General features: G+C 34.5%; 1 protein-coding gene across 1 annotated transcript in view; it reads right to left on the bottom strand.

The window, feature by feature from the left end:
- The window catches only part of trappc11 (trafficking protein particle complex subunit 11), a 53,268-nt gene that overhangs the window by 29,155 nt on the left and 2,865 nt on the right, over positions 1–21,248 (bottom strand). Inside the window, exons 3-11 of the mRNA XM_056472193.1 lie at positions 20,522–20,592; positions 20,331–20,445; positions 17,534–17,633; positions 14,604–14,677; positions 14,268–14,364; positions 13,912–14,045; positions 8,469–8,616; positions 8,247–8,340; positions 4,893–4,972 (exon numbers count right to left, since the gene is read on the bottom strand). Of these exons, the coding sequence (XP_056328168.1) occupies positions 4,893–4,972; positions 8,247–8,340; positions 8,469–8,616; positions 13,912–14,045; positions 14,268–14,364; positions 14,604–14,677; positions 17,534–17,633; positions 20,331–20,445; positions 20,522–20,592 (913 nt within the window). The remainder of the gene's footprint in view (positions 1–4,892; positions 4,973–8,246; positions 8,341–8,468; positions 8,617–13,911; positions 14,046–14,267; positions 14,365–14,603; positions 14,678–17,533; positions 17,634–20,330; positions 20,446–20,521; positions 20,593–21,248) is intronic.

The following is a 21,248-nucleotide window of genomic DNA, read 5'->3' on the forward strand; positions in this document are numbered from 1 at the left end:
CTTACTTGCACAAGCTTTTTCAACTCAGCCCACAAATTTTCTATAGGATTGAGATCAGGGCTTTGTGATGGCCACTCCAAAACATTCACTCTGTTGTCCTTAAAGCACATTTTAAAGGGCACCTACAGTGAAAAATCTACTTTTCAAGCTGTTTGGACAGAAATATGTGTAGGTATAGTGTATAGGCGGTCATATTGGGGTGATATAAACACACCTTTTCTTTTTTGTTCACTTTAACAACATAAAAATGGTGGACCAATTGGAGCGGTTTTCAGACCGACCGCAATTTTACGTAGGAGTGCGGTCCCCCCACCCACCGAATTGATTGAGAGCTGCGTATTAACATGTCCCGGTAGTCATGTGTATAATCATATCAACAAGAGAAGACGAGCGCAAAGCAACCAGGAATAAAAGGTCTGTTCAGTTTGCTAGGATTATCAATCATCATCAAATGTGATCAAGAACAGTGAGTTTTACAAGTTTAAAATGTTTTAAAACAGAGCATGTGTGTAATGAATTACAGCGATTTACTTCAGCTTTACTTCATCAGCACAGCCGCGTGTCAGAACAATTATAACAGAAGACGCTTCAATCCCGGTTTGTGGACGTTAAATCAGGTTTATTTTGTACATTAACATAACAGATACCCATACAGCAGTGAAGATTAACCTGTATCCTGTCACACTTGCGTGCAAAAAGAGTGCAAAGCTAAACGTGTGTGTGTCTGTACACATGCATCAAACACTGATTGGTAAAGTTCTTACTGTAGTATTTCTCACAAACGCTACGTGAGATCTTCTTCCTTTATGTCTGTTTGTTGTCTGAAGCAGCCGAGGGAGGAGATTAGGGCACACTGAAAGGCATGTAGAAACGGTGGGCGGGGAGGACTAGCCTTAAAGGCGCAGTACAGCAAAACCGCCACCCAGTGCAAAAATGTATAAAATAGATTCTTATAAAAGGTATAATGAAAAATCTGATGGGTGTTTTAAGCTGAAACTTTACAGACACACTCTGGAGACACAAAAAATTTATAATAAATCTAAAAAAAAGGGGTAACCTAGGTGCTCTTTAACTAATTTGGCAGTATGCTTAGGGTCATGGTCTGTTTGGAAGACCCATTTGTGACCAAATTTTAATTTCCTGGCTGATGTCTTGAGATGTTGCTTCAGTATTTCTACATAATGTTCTTTCTTCATGATGCCATCTATGCTGTGAAGTGGACCAGTCCCTCCTGCAGCAAAACAGCCCCAAAACATGATGCTGCCGCCCCCATACTTCACAGTTGGGATGGTGTTCCTAGGCTTCCAAGCTTTCCCCTTTGTCCTCCAAATGTAACACTGGTCATTATGGCCAAACAGTTCAATCTTAGTACCATCAGACCACAGGAGATGTCTCCAAAAATTATTCTTTTCCTCAGTGTAATTAAGCAAATTGTAATCTGGCTTTTTTCTTGATTCTGGCTTGTTGATTTTCCAATATTGTCACACAAGGAAGCCGTGTGTTTGAGGTTTTCCTTAAATACTACTCTACAGTTGTGCCTCCAATTACCTCAAATGTAATCAATTAGCCAATCAGAAACTTCCAAAACCTTGACATCATCATCTGAGCTTTTTCAGAGGCATAATAATCTTGCTGGATGTAAACTTGACTTTCAAGAAAAGTTATAACAATTTCTCAAAAAATATCTCTCTCATTATTCTGCTATTAAGCATAACAGAAACAAATTTTATAATCCTAACTTACCTAAAGGAGAAAAAATTTAGTCACATTAACGTCTGACTTTTTTTAAAAATGGTTATGTGCCTTTTTATACAGTGTATGTAAACTTCTGGTTTCAACTGTATAATAACAATGGAATGACACAAGGATAAAGTACTAAACTACTGAAATCTATTTGATCCTTTTTTGGTGATGGCAGCTTAAAGACACCTCTCATATGGAGAATGAAGTCACCTGAATTGCTCAGGTGTGAGTTTTTCAGACTTCAACAGAGTTTAAAAAACTTGATGTATCAAATCTGATTTTTATTTAGTATTTTCTATTGGATTAAAGTCATGTGATTAGCTGGGCGATTCGAGCAGCTTTATTTTCTTTCTCTGAAAGCATTGGAATTTATTTATTACATATTTATTGCCACATCAGCAACTTATGGCTATTTCATGGCCAAATGCATATACATTAAAATATTACATGATAAAAAAAATTCGTATTATACTAAAAAAGTTAAATAAAATTCACAAAAAAAATTATTCAACGTTAAATATGATTTTTCAGTTCTATTTTTGATTAAAAAAAATGTAAAACTCTTCCTGGTGGTACCTTTTTAAAAATGTCCATCAAAGTACTCTCCTTATAAAATTTGGTCTAATGGAATTTAAACTTCTACATTCCAACAAAATATGTTTGATGGTAAGAGCAGTCTGGCAGTTATTACATTTATGTGATTCTTCGTTATTTAATAAATATGCATGTGTCAACCTAGAATGTCCAATTCGACATCTGGTATAGACCGTCTGATCATGCCTGGTCTCAAAATTATAATTTGCTAAATGTCTTTCATTTATTTTCGGGTTCATTTCATGTAATTTGTTGTTGATGTAGTTGTCCCATTCTCTTTGTCATGTTTCGTTTATGTACAAATTGATGGTGGGTTTCAAGTCATCAGGAGGAATTAAAAAGCATTGTAAAGCTTCCTTGGCTGTGTTTTGAATCATTGGCTGCATCCGAAATCGCTTACTACTCAGTAGGTACTGCATTTGGATTTAAATGTACTACTCCAGGGATTCTCAACAGGTGGGCTGCGGCCCACTAGTGGGCCTCAGTGATCCAGCAGGTGGGCCACGAGCTTAAAATTAACTTAATAATTGTACTATAATTATTTGATTTCATTATTAAATATGTTTTATATAAAAATGATTGGTGTAATGGCATTTCCCATTTTTTGTTATCGATTACTTCGGACTAATAATACAGACTTAACCGTGGCTGCACTTTCAACCGCTGCACGTCAACTAGAACTACATGCTCAGCTGTCTAAAGCAAACCGTCACGCAACGTAAAGGTAATGATGATTAGAGTTATAACCAGTTCACGCGTGCCTTACATCTGCGACTTGTATCAGACTCGCACATCTCAGTTGATTCACAAGATATGCATGCTCTCTCTGTGTGAACTCTTTAAACTATAGTAAAACTTAGTGTATTATAACGTGAGTGCAAGTGTTTTATAATGGTCATGCACCCATACAGGAGGATCTAGCGAGACTCAGTGATGTTTTAATGAACAGCTGTTTACTACTGTCAGCGAACTCTGATAATATTCTAAAAACCCCACCGCCTTCAGATCGATGCGTTTCAACCAACTTGAGAGTGTTTTTACTGTATTTACTGTGTTTTTACTGTATTTTACTTTTTTGTTTGTTTATTTTTAATGTATACGATCAATAGAAGAATAGTAGTCAGTCCAATTTAAAGCAGCAGCTGTACAGGTTCATTTAATAAAGAAAAGACCCAAATACTCTGCAGTTGTAAGAAATACCTGAAGAATTCAGGAGCTTTGAATCTTATGTCTTATATGTAAAAAATATTATAAAATTATTATATATATATTTTATAAAATGCTGTAGAAAAATAAGATTATAATAGTATAAGCAAAAGAAATGTTTTGCTAGTAAATAAAGATTTAAAATAAGCATTTTCACTAGACAATCAGTTTAAGAAAAAATGTCAGACAAGGGCCTTCAAATAACTTTCGGAGAAGGAGGTGGGACCAATAGAAAAGTATGTTCTATACAGTATGAATGTGAGTAGTATCAAAGACTATAGAATACACAATACGTGTCACTGGTTTTTTTTTGAATGGGGAAAAGTGTAAAGGACAATATGGCGAATGAAGCTCCGCCTTCTAGTCCATGAGCCAATCATCAATCGCTACAGACTGATGATAATCCAGGGCAGGGGCTCAGACCAGACGTGAGTTTCTGCAGATTTTATGTGATTTAGACATTTAGAAATGAAACTAAAGAGACAGTTGTTTAATTTTATCGCTGATTCCTAATATGAAATTCAATCGTAAGCTTGGCAAGCAATTTTGGAGAATTTGATGTTTCCCCATTCATGCCCGAGAGGCATTTCAAAGATGGCCGCCGAGTGAAATGACTTTCCTTAAAGGGACTTTGGTAGTATCAATGGAACTCAGACGTACTACATCCACCAATTTGTCATGATCACGTGACCTACCCGCGTCAGTTGTGCCGCTTCACTCCCATTCATGAATTCCTTGCGGGGCATCATGGAATAGTGTAGCATCCATTGGATGCGCACTTCAGAATCTCGCCGGAAGTAGTAGATCTTCTCACATACTGTTTTGTGAATTCTATGAATTCTGACATACTACTACTCGGCTCACATACTGATTTTTGTGTACTATATAGTATGGAAGTATGCAATTTCGATTGCAGCTATTGTCTTGCTGAAATGTCCACCCTGGTTTCATCTTCATCATCCTGCTAATGTAGATGTTGGACTGAAGCAGCTTATATTCATTTACAATGATGAAGGGCAGAGGGTTGCTGAAGAACTACTGAGAGATTTCAGCTGCTGTCTGGGCTTTCACTGCCGAACTACACCTCCCTTTCTTCATGTGTTCAATACTTTTCCCCTGTGTCTTTTCATTTTATTACACATAATTTCATTTGTAAACTAATTCGTTTAGTTTTCTTTGCATTTATGGATTTCTTTAGTTGTTACCAACATCTGATGAAAATTTCAAGTCAGCAGCACCTTAAGAAATATGTTTTCTGAGAAAAATGGTGACGTGTTCAAAACTTATTTCCCCCACTGTATATAATGTATGTCATGAAAAAGAGAAAATGCAGACATTAAAAGTCCCACCGAATGAAGCACGTCTTTCTCTTTGACTTGAAGAGCGAGGATGCCCTGTTTCTCCTTCTCAGAGTCAGGGGGATCAATACCTAAAGGGTCAAAGGGCACACGATCAGATTTAGTTTTTTATATAACAATTATTTAATAGTTCCAAAACAAAGCCAGAGCAAAAGCGAAATAAATGAATAAATAAACCATTTTGAATGAATAATTAAAAGGAAAAATAAAATCACTCATTAGGATCTTTAGACTCGATGCCAGTTTTAGTGTAATATTTATTATTTATCCATGAGAGACCTAAATCTGAAGTACCAGCACAAAAAAATACAAACTCATCAAAACACGGTTTAACTATCACTATTAACACATTCTGAAATGATCTAGTTATCATTGTTGTTGATCTCACACATTAAACTTTTAATTAAATTTGTAAGCAGCATTAATGTAATAGCTCACACAAAACCGAACATTTGGTCATCATTTTCACCCTTCACTTGTCACAAACCTGTTTGATTTGTTCTGTTGAACACAAAAGAAAATCATTTTGAAGAAAGCTGGAAAGATGGAAACATTTTGAAGAAAGATGGAGGTTTACAGCATTTTTTTAAATATCTTCTTCTGTGTACAACAACATAAAAAACTGGCCACTTAATGACAAAAACATTGTGATTAAACAGTAAGTACGTTTTCAGTTTTGAGTGAACCATCCCTTTAATTCTGTCAGAACCTCTTGTAAATGTTGTACTTTTAGTTGTGTTTACAGTGATGTGAATGAGATTTTTAATTCAACATGTTGGTAACAAAATGTGCTTTTTTTAAAAACCACAATTAAAAAAACAACATATAAAATTAAAAGAAATTATAAATTAGTTTTTTTAAAGGATTTTGGTGTGAAACATGGCATTTTTGTCAGATTCGTGCAAGGCTACAGACAGATTCAGAAAGTGTGATGACACCTTGTAATACCCAAAAGTATACTTCCCTTTTAAAATGTGTGCTAGGGTCTGCCTGTGACATGAGTTTCATCATCAGAACTGTGCGATGTACACAAAGTATCAATACTGGGCTAGCTCTTATTTCAAAGCAAGAAACAAAAGAAAAAAAAAACAAGACAAAAAAAAAAAGAAATCAAGAAAAAACCCTGATACCTGTATGTGGAATGGGCGGGTCACACAGAATGTTGTTTTCCATTCAAATACGTAACTTTTCTGTAGTTTTTCAATGTAAACACGCAATTTACAGATGTGTGTGACCGTTTGAACTCTTTTGAAGCGCCGTGCGCATTTGTGCCGTGTTTTTTAGATGCTCAAAGAACTTTTACACGCAGCTCTACTCATCACTGTCAGATCCAAAGCAGCGGACCAATCAGAAGAATTCGGAGGCGGGGCAACCATTGCAAGTTTCTGTTTACAGGTGCTCAGTGGCCTTCATGCTTTATGCTGTGCTTTTTAAAAAATGATTCCTGAGTGTTGCGCCTCGCATTTTTAGAAGCAAAGACGCATTAGTGTGAATGAGCCAATAGCCTAGTGGTTAAGTGCGTTGAGATATAGCACTGAGGTACTCACGATGGCCAGAGTTCGATTCCCGGTAACTCCTGAATTATTCAGGTGTGAGTTTTTCAGACTTCAACAGAGTTTAAAAATATTGATGTATCAAATCTGATCTTTATTCTGTATTCTCTATTAGATTAAAGACAGGTGATTGGCTGGGCGATTCAAGCAGCTTTATTTTCTTTCTCTCGGAGGTGAGGCAACCGTTGCAAGTTTCTGTTTACAGGCGCTCAGTGGCCTTCATGTTTTATGCTGCGCTTTTTGTTTTGTTTAAACATTCCTGAGCATTGCGTCTCGCATTTTTAAAAGCAAAGACACATTTGTGTAAATGAGCCAATAGCCTAGTGGTTAATTGCGTTGAGATATAGCACTGAGGTGCTCACGGCGTCCAGAGTTTAATTCCCAGTTCTCTGTCCTTTGCCAAAACTCCTAAAACACAATTATTAGAATAATCCACGCCTTTGTGTGCGTATCACCCCTGGTGTAGGTAGACAGGTCTGTGACCACTGCTCTAGCGGCAGGACAAGATGGCTGTCGCCTATTTCTCCACTGTTCCCATCCCCTGTTGCGATGTTATGTCTATGTGTTTATGTGCTTGTTGCTGGGGCTTTTTTACCTCTGATCTCACACTGCCCTACTTCAAAGACAGTCCGGGAGGCGCTTTTTTCCACCTCCCTTTTCCCTAATGTATGTTAATTCCAATTTCTAAAAGCTACCTCTCGTCTGACCTGTATGTACAAATAAAGGTTTTTCATCATCATCATCATTAAAAAATGCTTGCAATTCTATATAAAATGAGTACAAAAATAATTTAATCACTTATAACTTTTGAAGACAGACATTGTTATGGAATAAAATCGCTGTCATAAATATTCCACTTCCACTGTGAAATCTGTTTTCAGATGTATGTGTCTTCAGTCACAAAAACATTTTTGTGCTGTTTATATGGAATAAAATCGCTGTCATAAACATTTCGTGCGTAAATAAAATCTGTAAAAATCTGTAATTATAAAAACGTAAGGATAAACAGAACATACTCATGACTTTACGAGGATACAATAAAAAAATAAGATTAGAACAGACACAGATATGACATTTTCTTTGTCTGTTTGTATACGACTTTTACGGTGGGTGTATTTTACAAACAGGAAAATACAGTTTCTCCATGGACACGGCGACCTGATTACGAGTGTGAATCAAAAAATGACACTCTACTGTCAAAATGGCGTCTTGAGCTGTAATAAATGTTGATAATTAATCAGGTCCATTTTCGTTGTGTTTCTTGAATATTTTACAGAATCAAAATTAAGAACGGGCTGAGGATAGTGAGCTAAGTTAGCACAGTATCAATGGCTCTCGCTTGTTTATTAATGCCTGTGACAGCGGTGACGTAATTCAGACAGTGGAGTGTCACTTTGTTTTGTACTCGTAATCCGGTCATCGTGTCCAAGGTAAAACTGCATTTTCCTGTTAGTAAAATACACCTACCATAAATGTATAAGTCGTATACAAACAGACAAAACAAAACGTCATATCTGTGTCTGTTCTAAACGCAGTTTTTGAAATTGTACTCTCGTAAAATCACGAGTACATTCCGTTTTCCTTTACGTTTTTATAATTACAGGTGCGTGAATTTTATTTACGCACAAAATGTTATGACAGTGATTTTATTCCATAATTGTAGACAAGGATGGTTGTGTTTGTGTGTGTGTGTTTGTGTGTGTGAAAGAATACACTCTGAAAGCCAGTGAATGTACACTAACATTTACGTGAAAGAAACAAAAAGGATAATTTAAAATTTAGCATCACTCACTCTGATGTCCCTGTCTCCAAGGTCTCTGTCCGTAGAAGTCTAGAGCTCCAGAAGTGGTCTCTAATGGGTCGGGTGCAGGATAGCCCACTCCTGGCTATAACAGAACAAGTGAGAGGTTTCACATTATAATATTATTTACATTACATTATACTGTATATTCTATTCTATTCTATTCTATTATATACAGATAACACTGATGAACTGCACTGTGGGTATGCGTACCTCATGACTACAGAGCTGTCCGGCTTGCTGCTTGCGCTCCTGTGCATAATAAGCCGCCTGCTGATAGTAGAAGCCTGGGTTCTGGGTCTGGATGGCGGTGAGACCCAGTTTAATGGCCTCATCGAACAGATCACCAAACGACTGGAACCTGCAGAGGGAGAGAAGGAACTATTAATGTCCCGTGAAGTGTTTTAGATGTTAGTTTGTTAGTCATAAGGATATTTAAAAGCTAGTGTGCTCCAAAACAATGACCAATAATTCACATTTAGAAGATATAAACATTAAAAGCTTGCAGTTAGTCACTTCAGCCTAAATGGATCAACGATTTTAACATCACCTCATAGTCATAAGTTTCCCATAAAATCTTCTGACCACGTTCAAGTTTATTGTCATTATAAGTTCAATAGAAAATTATTGGTGCAGCATAGAATCTATAAACATCACACAAGACAAGCAAATCAAGTAACAACACACACAACGTTCTAAAACCTCACAAATTGAAAAGTCTTACAGCGGCAGGAATAATTAAAAAAAAAACTCTATGTCTATTGCTTTTCATTTTAGGAGAAAGCATTTTAAACTGACCAATCAAATGCTCTCTAGTATCTGACTTGTCCCGCCACCTTCGGATTTGCTTTTCATTTGATGCGCTTGAGCTCAACCACTCTCACTGGCAGAGCGGTGACAAAAAAAAATGCTTATAGAGCCTTTTCACATTGACGTCACTTCACTTCCCCCTATCAGCAATGCAGTGTATTTTTAGTTCCGGTTTACCTTTGAATGAATGGGAGACTTCTCTGGAAAATGTACAAATTAAAATATTAACATTGCACGATCTGATTTAAGACTATTATTGGCATTGGGCATGTGTCCAAATGTTTCTCTTTCAATACTGAACTGCTTTCTGAGTTTGAAAATGATTTTTTAAAGTTATTAAGAATAGAAATAAGCTTTTGTTTATCAAAAAAAGCATATGTTTGCAACTTTTTCACTTATTAATTCAGTTTATTTCCTCAATAATGGATTTGTTTTAACTTTAATGCTGCTCTGAATATAAATTTATACTATTTGTTATTTGTAAATGTTCCAGCATGAGTGCAATTCTTTATTAAATCTCCTTATTTTACCTGGTAAGTATGTCTTTAAATGCAACCAGTTTCATAATTGATTATTTACTAATCTATTAATGTTTTGTTCAGTTTCTCCGTTTGAATGAACTAATTATGTCCTACCGCCCCCTTTTGGGTGGATTTAATTTGATATCTGTACTACCTTTTAATTAATAATGCTACAAATAAATTCATAATCTAATAATACTGAATACAAATGCAGTCTTCTTGGCGTTATTTTGCAATTGTACATTTTTATAATGATTTAGTTTGATTATTAAGAGTCACATATAACATTATTATTCTATTTCGCTTATTCGTTTAATTTGAATATTAAATAAACAAATGCTTTATGTTCATGAATAAAATACCTATTTAGAAATAAATTGTCAGAAAACTGTGAATGTGAATAATATGAATGTGTTTGTGAATCAGATGTCCACTGTAAACAACCACAGTAAAACACCAACAGTTTTAGTAATTACTTATTCTTCAGTACACAAAAAATTATAAAAACAAATTTGACAAAAAATGTTCAGCACCGTGTAAACATCTGAAATCTTTATTTGATAAACGCTGAAAAGTCCATACCAACTTCATCTGCCGTAAAGACAGCAACACAAAGCAACAGACCCATTTTCTTGGTTCAAGCTAAAATCTGGATGATCTGTGAGTTTATTTTAGATGTCTGATGTCTCACCTTGAATGCATTCAACAGAAAACAGCCGTAGACACAGTCTAACCGTTTCTGTAGTAAATATTGTGGAAATATAAATGTATATAATCTAAATATAACTTAAAAGTTGTTTTTAGGGTGTGACAGACCTTAAAATGTATTGATTTCCTGAGCTCTGTCTGTCTCCAAATTAATGCAAATTGTCAGTTTTACAGCACAGCCGTCAGACCATTTCTGTCTCCAGAACATCAATTGCACACTGTTTTAATGCTAAAATGTATCGTGAATGGGTACTTATATGCTGATGAGATCGGGACTGGAAAGGCAATTTACCCTGCAGACAACAACACTTCATTTGCATACTATGTTTAGGTTTGTCTCCACCCCTATGAATCACTGTCTGTAAAATGTATAAAAACTTAGCCCCTGCTGTACAGTTGAGAGTTTCTTTCGATGATGCCACAGCCACGCTGAGTTGTTCTTATTAAAGGATTCTGCTTTGTAGACAACCGAAAGTTCTCCCTGGTTTTTTTGGGCTCGTCTTAGAATTTCACAACAGTTTGGTGCCGTGAGCCAGACTAGAAATTCACAACAATATACAGCTGACTGGGTGAGTTCTCAATGGGGAATTCTGTGTGGGCGGAAGTAAAGATACACTACGTGGAGTGAAACCAGACATCGCGTGACGCCATGTGAAAAGGGTCTATAGTGAAGTGAACTGAATAGTGATTGTTCATATGATTTATGTTTGTAGCTACATCTTTTCATTATTTATGACTGACCTATAACGTTGTATGGCACAAAATAAAACCCTTAAAAAATGTGATGCTCTTTTTTTGCGCTTTCATTGTTTGATGATGTTATGTTCCGGGAAAACTGAAATTGTTTGGTGGACGTCGGTCACGGTGACTTTTATTTGTTCCGGGAATTATTCACTTACAAATCAAGCCCTGACAAAAGGGTAGTGAATTTGCCCAGAGTGTATTGTTGAGCGTTTGAAAATTATTAAAAGTATTTTCCCAAAACATGTGTCAAAATAAGATTTGTCACAAAAGAAAAAAAAAATCAACCCATTTGCTAAAACACTGAGAAAGTTGTGGCCAAATTAAGGCCCGGAGGGGATGAAAACCCCAACAGCACACAAGGGGTCCGTTCTTCGTACCTCGCTTAAATAATCTAAGAAGATTTGGCAGATCCTGGATCTTTTAATCTTGATAACTGATCGCTGTCTAATTTGGTTCTTCAAACAAGTTCGCGAATCAGATTAAAATGTCTGGATAAACTGATCTGAGATCGCTGCGTGTGTTGTGAAGGACAGATCTATCTATCCTCGAAATCATGATCATCAATGCAATGATTGGCTGACGGCACAGCAGCGTAATGACATCATTTGATCAATATTCAATTATCCATGTGAGCAAAATCACCTAAGATTTGTAGTAAACGGTTTGTCAAATATGATACGCAATAACTTTCCACCTTTGTTGTGAGCTGCAGGCTTTACACTTTCATGTGTCAACAGTATTTAGCAATTTATTTAGTTTTATAGTTAGAGTGGATTTTCTTTATTATTGTAGCAATAGTAGTCTTATCGTGTCTGCATTAAGGTGTCTGCAACTTTTGTAAGGCATCAAATCACCATCATATTAGCTGTCAAAACATGTTCATGACTGCATTTTTTTTAAGTCGCATACTGTGCATGTCTACCATCATACACAAATTGTATTTTATTAATATAATTTTATTTTTCATTTTATTAATATATATTTTTAAAATTTGATATATATAGTTTGAAAAATTATATTTACTATTTTTCCCAGTGAATATAACTACTACTGTAAGAAAATATCAGAATTCGGTGGATACTTTCAGTATTATCTTTGCTTGAAATGACCTGATCTAATCTTGTTTATATGAAATGAGCCTGCTCCCAAGCAGGTTTGAGCTACCAGAACTGTTGCTATGACAACAACTCTCGGATGAGTTTTGAAGAATGAAATGATCCTGGATCATGTCAAATAGACAATTATCAAATCCAGCTAACTGAGTAATCCACGTACGAAGAACGGACCCAAGGGCTAACAGAGATAACAGAGCCTGCACCTTGAATGCAGACACTCGAAAACAGCTGTAGTCACAGTCTAAACATTTCTGTAGGAAATATACAGCTGACTGGGTGAGTTCTCAATGGGGAGTTCTGTGTGGGCGGAAGTAACGATACACTACGTGGAGTCAAACCAGACATCGCGTGACGTCATGTGAAAAGGGTCTATAGTGAAGTGAACTGAATAGTGATTGTTCATATGATTTATGTTTGTAGCTACATCTTTTCATTATTTAGGACTGACCTATAACGTTGTATGGCACAAAATAAAACCCTTCAAAAATGTGATGCTCTTTTTTTGCGCTTTCATTGTTTAATGGTGTTATGTTCCAGGAAAACTGAAATTGTTTGGTGGACGTCGGTCACGGTGACTTTTATTTTGTTCCGGGAATTATTCACTTACAAATTAAGCCCTGACAAAAGGGTAGTGAATTTGCCCAGAGAGTATTGTTGAGTGTTTGAAAATTGTCAAAGTATTTTCCCAAAATATGTGTCAAAATAAGATTTGTCACCAAAAAAAAAAATCAACCCATTTGCTAAAACACTGAGAAAGTTGCGGCCAAATTAAGGCCCGGAGGGGATGAAAACCCTAACAGCACACAAGGGGTGCGTTCTTCGTACCTTGCTTAAATGATCTAAGAAGATTTGGCAGAATGATCCTGGATCATGTCAAATTGTCAATAATCAAATCCAGCTAACTGAGTAATCCACGTCAAAGAACGGACCCAAGGGCTAACAGAGATAACAGAGCCTGCACCTTGAATGCAGACACTCAAAAACAGCCGTAGTCAAAGTCTAACCATTTCTGTAGTAAATATACAGCTGGATGGGTGAGTTCTCTATGGGGAATTCTGTGTGGGCGGAAGTAACGATACACTACGTGGAGTCAAACCAGACATTGCGTGACGTCATGTGAAAAGGGTCTATAGTGAAGTGAACTGAATAGTGATTGTTCATATGATTTATGTTTGTAGCTACATCTTTTCATTATTTATGACTGACCTATAACGTTGTATGGCACAAAATAAGACCGTTCAAAAATGTGACGCTCTTTTTTTGCGCTTTCATTGTTTAATGATGTTATGTTCCGGGAAACTGAAATTGTTTGGTGGACGTCGGTCACGGTGACTTTTATTTCCCAGTTTTGTTCCGGGAATTATTCACTTACAAATTAAGCCCTGACAAAAAGGTAGTGAATTTGCCCAGAGAGTATTATTGAGTGTTTGAAAATTGTCAAAGTATTCCCAAAATATGTGTCAAAATAAGATTTGTCACCAAAAATCAACCCATTTACTAAAACACTGAGAAAGTTGCGGCCAAATTAAGGCCCGGAGGAGATGAAAACCCCAACAGCACACAAGGGGTCCGTTCTTCGTACCTCGCTTCTCTCGTACCTCGTCTCGGATGAGTTTTGAAGAACGAAATGATCCTGGATCATGTCAAATCGTTAATAACCAAATCCAGCTAACTGAGTAATCCACGTACGAAGAACGGACCCAAGGGCTAACAGAGATAAAAATAAATAAGCATGCATATTTCAGGGTTGAGTCTTACTGTTTGGACATCCAGGCGGTGTGTTCAAACGCCAGCTCGGCGCTGCCAATCTTCTTCTTACACAGGTCGATGTGCTTGCGGAACTGAGCGATGGCATCCAGCGGAGTGTTGTGCTGAAAGCAGAGCCTGCAGATCTGCAAGAGGAGACCACCGTCAACCACTCAACCAAGAGACACGCTCTGAATTAAACGCAACTGAACGTGACAATGCTATTTAGAAGAGGATGAAAACAGGAAACGAACTCTGGCCGGTTTCCTGTGTGGCGTTAACAGCTGTTAGATAACACCTCATGCTGACTGTTTTTCATAACCATACACACGCTTTCTTCTGATCATCTACAACTGCGGAGAGCTCACCTTGTAGTTGATGAATCCGGCCATGGTTTTGATCTCAAGCACGTTGGTTTCGTGAGCTCGGAGTTCGTGAACGAGACTATATGCAGTCCTGTAATACCTGTCAGACAGAGCACACAGAACGATATCGTATAAACAAATACAAAACATTTTAGTAGCATTCAACATCGAGGAGAAGTAATCACTGATAAGAGAGTGACTAGAGAAATATTTCAACAAGAAAAAAAAATTGGCAGCTCATTCCAAAATAGTTACCAATCCCTCATATAGGCAGATAAGAAGTTGAGTAAAAGAGAAAATGTAAAAATTCCTTACAGCACCATCAGTAACAGCACTTACTTGAGGGCGTTCTGAGTGTCCTGCTTTAGTTCACTGAAGAAACCCATCTTAAACTGGTGCCTCACAAACAGCAACTACAATTCAAAGCATTCAAGAGATATATCAAGGTGTTAGTTTTGCATTTTTCATATTTAACATAACATAATAACAAAAAAATTGATTACTAATTTAGCAAGATATAATATTTATTAAAGCTTTGCAATTAAAAAGAAGTTGAGAACTGTGTTTCAGAAATAATTCGTTTAATTGAGAGGTCATTTTTACAAACAACGATGTAACTCGTGGCTGAACTATCATAGTATGATGCATTGTTTGGGAAAAGAACGATGTAGTGACGAGTGTTTCCCAAAACCTGTAGTTTCTCTGTTGCAGATCCATCGTTTGAACCACGTTAGTTATTACTAGCCCCACACGGAATCTGCGCGCGCAGAATTCCGCAGATTTTCAGCCCATCATTGATTCTGTTTATTTACTTGTGTCAATGTGTGTAAATTCATATTTATTCAGTTTTTATATTAATTTCACTAATATTATTGATTCATTTGAAAATATTTATTTGATTTATTTACAATACAGTTTGTAAAGCAATATTTTCTGTCTTTTAGTAGACATGTTATATGAGAGACTTGCTTTGTTTACCAAATAAAGTGGATCTAAAGTGGATTTGCATTGTAAATATTAAATACTAGTTAAAAAGGTATTATTTTTTATTTGACATATTAAGGTTTTAGTTATGATACTCCCAAAATCATTCCGCATAAATCCACAGATTTTTAACAAAATTCTGCGCAGAAATAGCAAAAAAGGTTCCGTCTGGCCGTAGTTATAACGTAAAACGCCCATAATGACGCTCTAAACAGGGTGGTAACAACTTCTTTAGAGAAGAACCCCATCATTTATTTGTGGCAATTATAATGTTTTACATGCACATGCATTTACAAAAAAATCCAATATTAGTTTTGGTAAAAACATGCACTCGTTTTCTATATTAATTGAAATATATGTAAATGGAGCATATATAGAGCCTGTGTTTCCTTTACTAATATTATTGAGAATATTCCATATTCTATTCTAAATTAACATAAACTCACTTATAAAAACTAACACCTATTCTAATCTCATATATAAATCATATAAGTGAATAAATAATGAGGCTATTTATTAAGAAATCAGATGTAATGTTTATTATTTATTAGGAAATGAAAAAATCCTACTTTAATAATATTAATAATATTGATGATGATGATTATAATGAAGTAGGATATTGTTCATTTATTTATTTTTTTAAAAAGTCTACTTTTAAACTTTGACACATGCAAACCTCAGCAGAAATGTTCTAACCAACAGGCCCATGTCATATACAGTACAGATACTTAATAAATAACCTACTATAAAGTAAAAGCATTAACGTATGCTATGTTTTTTGTTTTCACAAGCTTTGGAGACGTAACGTAAATTCCGCTTTTAAATAATAGGTCACCTATAGCCAGGGCCAGACGGAATCTGCGGACGTTTTTTGCTATTTCTGCTGAGAAATTTGGTAAAAATCTGCAGATTTCTGCTGAATTATTTTGGGAGTATCATAACTAAAACCTTAATATTTGAAATAAAAAGTAATACCTTTTAAACTTTTATTTATTGTTTAAATTGCAAATCCAATTAGATTCACTTTATTTAGTGAACAAAGCAAGTCTCTCATTATAATATGTCTACTAAAAGACAGAAAATATTACTTTACAAAATGCATTGTACATAAATCAGATGAACATTTTCATATTAGTCAATAATATTACTGAAATTAATTTAAAAACTGAATAAATATAGATTTACACACATTTCCTCAAGTTAATAAACAGAATTAATGATGGGCTAAAAATCTGCGAAATTCTGTGGAAATCTGCGGAATTCTGCGCGCGCAGATTCCGTGTGGGCCTACCTATAGCTTTCGTCATGAGTTACGGCTGAGTTCAAAATGCCATCAATGTTTTCAAAGTGCACTGCGAAGGGAGCACAAATGTAAACATGAAGATCTCTAAAACTGAACTGTAAAAATACTTTGAAAGCAAATTACACCTAAGAGTGATGACTTTAATGCCTTTTTTAAATAATTCCAAGTTTAAATGTCAGAATGTTCTAAGCGAATAGGGCATAGGGGGGATAACTGGGAATAGAACACAGCCAGGATCTATTTTTCTAACTACAGCTCTAGAGGTGTAGTTGCAAGCATAGAAGTTTGCGATGGAGTTTGCGAATGTTCGTTGAAACGATGGATTTGGTAAATGCCAGATCACTGAACTATGTTTGTAACGACCCAACTTGCGACCTTAGTTGGCTAACGATGGTTTTCGGAAACGCACTCCTGTTTAGTTTGGTCACGTTTTATTGGGCTCAAATGATTTATTTCTATTTTACTCATACCATCTCACAATTAAACTGATAATCCAAATTTAGCTTAAAAAATAAAGGCATTTACAGTTGTAAAAATAAACGTAAACACAAAATAAGAGAATACCAAATCATACACCTAGTTTATTTGACCACATCCATTTACTTGATTCATTATATTACCATCTAAATAGCACATCCTCAAAAAAAGAAAGGAAAACCTCTGAAGCTACTATAAAAAGCTAAATGTAGAAAGCTTTTTAATAATATGACACCTTTTTCCCAAAACAGGGTTTATACACATTTTTACTACAAAAATTCCATGACTTTTCCAGGACTTTCAAGTAAATTTTCATGACCTAATGTTACGTCTACGTTTATGTGGTAAATAGTAGTAGTTTAAATTTCTTTTTATACCCATGTAAAAATTTTATAACACTAGTGTCAGAATCCTAATATCCAAATACTTGCATTAAGATTGAAAGACAATTACGCAGGAATTTGGAGTTTTTATATTTGTAGCTCTAGAAATTCTTCCTGGTTACCTGGTGTGTCGTTTTGTTGAGAAACTCCTTGTGGGATTTCACTCTTCGGATCTCATTATAATAGTAGGTTTGAGCATGTTCGTAGAATGCATTCTCCAGCCTGCAGGCAGATAAAATACAACGACAACAACAAAAAACTGTAAGGTGTGAAGATGCAATAGAGTTGCCTCATTCTCTGCCTGTCATGCAAACTAGACCAGTGGTTGTTTACCACTAGGGGACCTCATTTACACACATTAAATAATATAAAGATTAAAAAAAAAAGTTTCTTATTTAATTGTTGATTTGTTACCTAAACCAGAGCTATTTTAATTTATTTTATATAAGACAACCAAAATATATTGTCCTAGTACATATATTTGTCCTAGATACAAAATAAGTAAATTAATAATAACAGACACTCCAAGTTTCAGCAAATAAACACTGTGAGAATTAGCAACTGTCCAAAATATGAGAACAATCTATTTTTTTTGTGTCAAAAAGGTTTGGAATCCCAGAACCAGGCTTTGATTAAAATGATATATTTGAAACGTTTTGTATATTTTTACATATTCAGTAAACCAGTAGACTTTCATGTACCTGAATAAACAAAACCTAAACATTTTAAGGCATGAAAATAGTAATTTTTTGCAATATTGCAAACGTTAAATACATTTAAATACAAGTATATTTATGTGATTTACATGAATAAAATATGGTAACATTTTACAATAACGTTATATTTGTTAACGTATTAACTAGTGCTGGGCAAAGATTAATTGTTAATTAATTTGATTAATTAAATAAAAGTTGACAGATTATGTGTGTGTGTGTATCATATATATATATATATATATATATATATATATATATATATATATATATATATATATATATATATATATATATATATACACACACACACATATATATACACACATATATACACACATATATACATATATATATATATATATATATATATATATATATATATATATACATATATATATATATATACATATATATATATATATATATATATATATATATATATATATATATATATATATATATATACACATACACAGAAACAAAACAACACAAAACAATTTAGCTACATAGATATTTAAATTTCTTTATAATTTGTATCATTCATTCATTTTCTTTTCGGTTTAGTCTCTTTATTAACCTGGGGTCAACACAGCGGGATGAACCGCCAATTTCCAGCGGATGCCGTTCCAGCCACAACCCATCACTGGGAAATATCCATACACACTAATTTCACACACATACACTACGGACAATTTAGCCATCCAATTCACCTGTACCGTGCAGCCTAATTTGTATCATATGCAAATATACTTTATATCTAAATATAAATAAACATTTTCTCAAATATATGCATGCATGTGTGTATATACAGAATAAAAATACACAGTATAACACAAAGTATGTTAAAACAAACTTTTACTTTGTATGCGCCTAATTTTGAACAGAAAATGAACAAAACAGCATTTTTATTATGTCATTTATTCAATGTTTGTTAACGTTTAGTTAATGGAAACAAACTCACATTTTATTAATTCATGTAAACAAGCATGAATTTGGATTTTGAAAACGTATTAGTAAATGTTGAACTATGATTAATAAATGCTTTACAAGTATTGTTCATTCTTAGTCCATGTTAATAAATACATTAATATTAATTAAAAGAGTAATAATGCATTTTGAATTTTTAGTCTAATGCATATTTTGTTAATAAAATAAAAATAATAGATTTATTAATTTAGCTTTAGATTTAGCGACCTGAGTTCAATTCCCGGCTCGAGGTCCTATGCCGATCCTTCCCCTCTCTCTGCTCCCCACACTTTCCTGTCAATACTCTCTACTGTCCTATCCATTAAAGGCAAAACCCACAAAATAATAATAAAGAAAAAAAAGAATAGGAAGGACCTTGCACAAAATTTTAAAAAGTAATCTTACTAGTACAACTTTTTCAAACATTAAAGATGCAAACCATGGATTTGATGAATCACACGAGACCTACACCTACAACTTTGATAGTGTGAGGCAAAGTAAATTGGCTAAAACTTATCTTTTTTTTGGTTGAAATATCCCTTTAAAAGGTTATTTCATGCTAAATCTATTAATAGAATATTAAATAATTAATAGAACAATTAATAAAAGTTGGCTTTGCACTGTTATTGTATAGTAATATAAGAAAAATCTGTGGTTTATGGTATTTTATAAAGGAGTTTTATAACAGTAGTGCCCCTGTATATTTATTTCTCCAATTTCTGTATAACGGAAAGAAGATTTAAGACATTTATAAACATAATAGCTTTAATAACTCCTTTTTGATAACTGATTTCTTTTATCTTTGCCATGATGACAGGACAAAATATTTCACTAGATATCTTTCAAGATACTAGTATTAAGCTTAAAGATGCATTCAAATGCTTAATTAGGTAATTTAGGGTAATTAGGCAAGTCATTGTATAACGATGGTTTGTTCTGTAGACTATCTAAAAAAAAATATTGCTTAGGAGGGCGAATAATATTGACCTTAAAATGTTTTTTTAAAAAACTAAAAACTGCTTTCATTCTAGCCTAAATAAAACAAATAACTTTATCTCAAAAAGAAAAAATATTATAGGAAATACTGTGAAAAAATCCTTTAGAAAATATTTGAAGAACAAAAACAAATTAACAGGATAAATAATTTTGACTTCAACTCTTTATAAAATATATAAATATTCTGTGTTGTTATTGTATTTAAAAAAGAGTTTCAATAACGCATTCTACAGTATCTAACCTGATGATGTATCCCACCAGGTGGTCAGTGTGGGGCAGAACAAACAGGGATTTTCCAGACAGATCACAGGCTCCACACAGAGCAGAAGCCCTTTCAGAAGCCACCAGATCTTCACCTGTTACACAGACACATATCCATTTATAAACATCTAGACTGAAGTTCTGGAAACAAGCATTTCAGTTTTGCGTTACCTGGTGGGAGAGGGGTTTTCTTCTGAATCAAAACAACAGCGACCTTTGTGTTCCTTCCTTGTAAACTTGTTCTGTGAAAACATTTTTTTGTTAACACTTGATTTAAAGTCACAATTAACGCTATCGTGGCCTTTTTACATGCCTATAATTAAGATATTACCTGTTCACTAGTAGTTATAAAGTATGATCTTATTCTACACCCCTTTTCCCTCCCTAATACGTAAACCCAACTACTACCTTACAAACTATTAATAAGCAGCTAATTGTTCAGTAAGCTAATAGTAGCTAATAGTTAATGGTTTGTACATATTACAATAATCATAAATATGAACAACACTGGACGTAAGGGCTATTTTAAACCTATAGATACTAACATATTGAACAACTAACTATACATATACTATAAATAGTTAACCATACACATCAAAGTCAAAGTCAGAAACAATATTGTGCATGACATTGTGCAAAAGAGGTTTTAGAGGTTGAAAAAGCAAGTTTTTGGTACATTCACAAGTAAACACTGTTTTCCTTATTGATTCATTGTAAGATGGAGTTTAAGTAAAGTTTCCGGAGCAAATAGAGAGAAGAGTATTTTTACAGGTGGTTTGTCAAGCCCACTCACCTGCCCATGCCATATGCCTGGATGTGAACTGCTGTTTAAAACAGTAGGATTTTGACTTGAAAGAAATTAATACTTTGTTATGTGATATTTGGTTAGAATAGGAAG

Source organism: Danio aesculapii, chromosome 14 (assembly GCF_903798145.1).
Source record: "Danio aesculapii chromosome 14, fDanAes4.1, whole genome shotgun sequence".
In the NCBI taxonomy this organism is placed as follows: domain Eukaryota; kingdom Metazoa; phylum Chordata; class Actinopteri; order Cypriniformes; family Danionidae; genus Danio; species Danio aesculapii.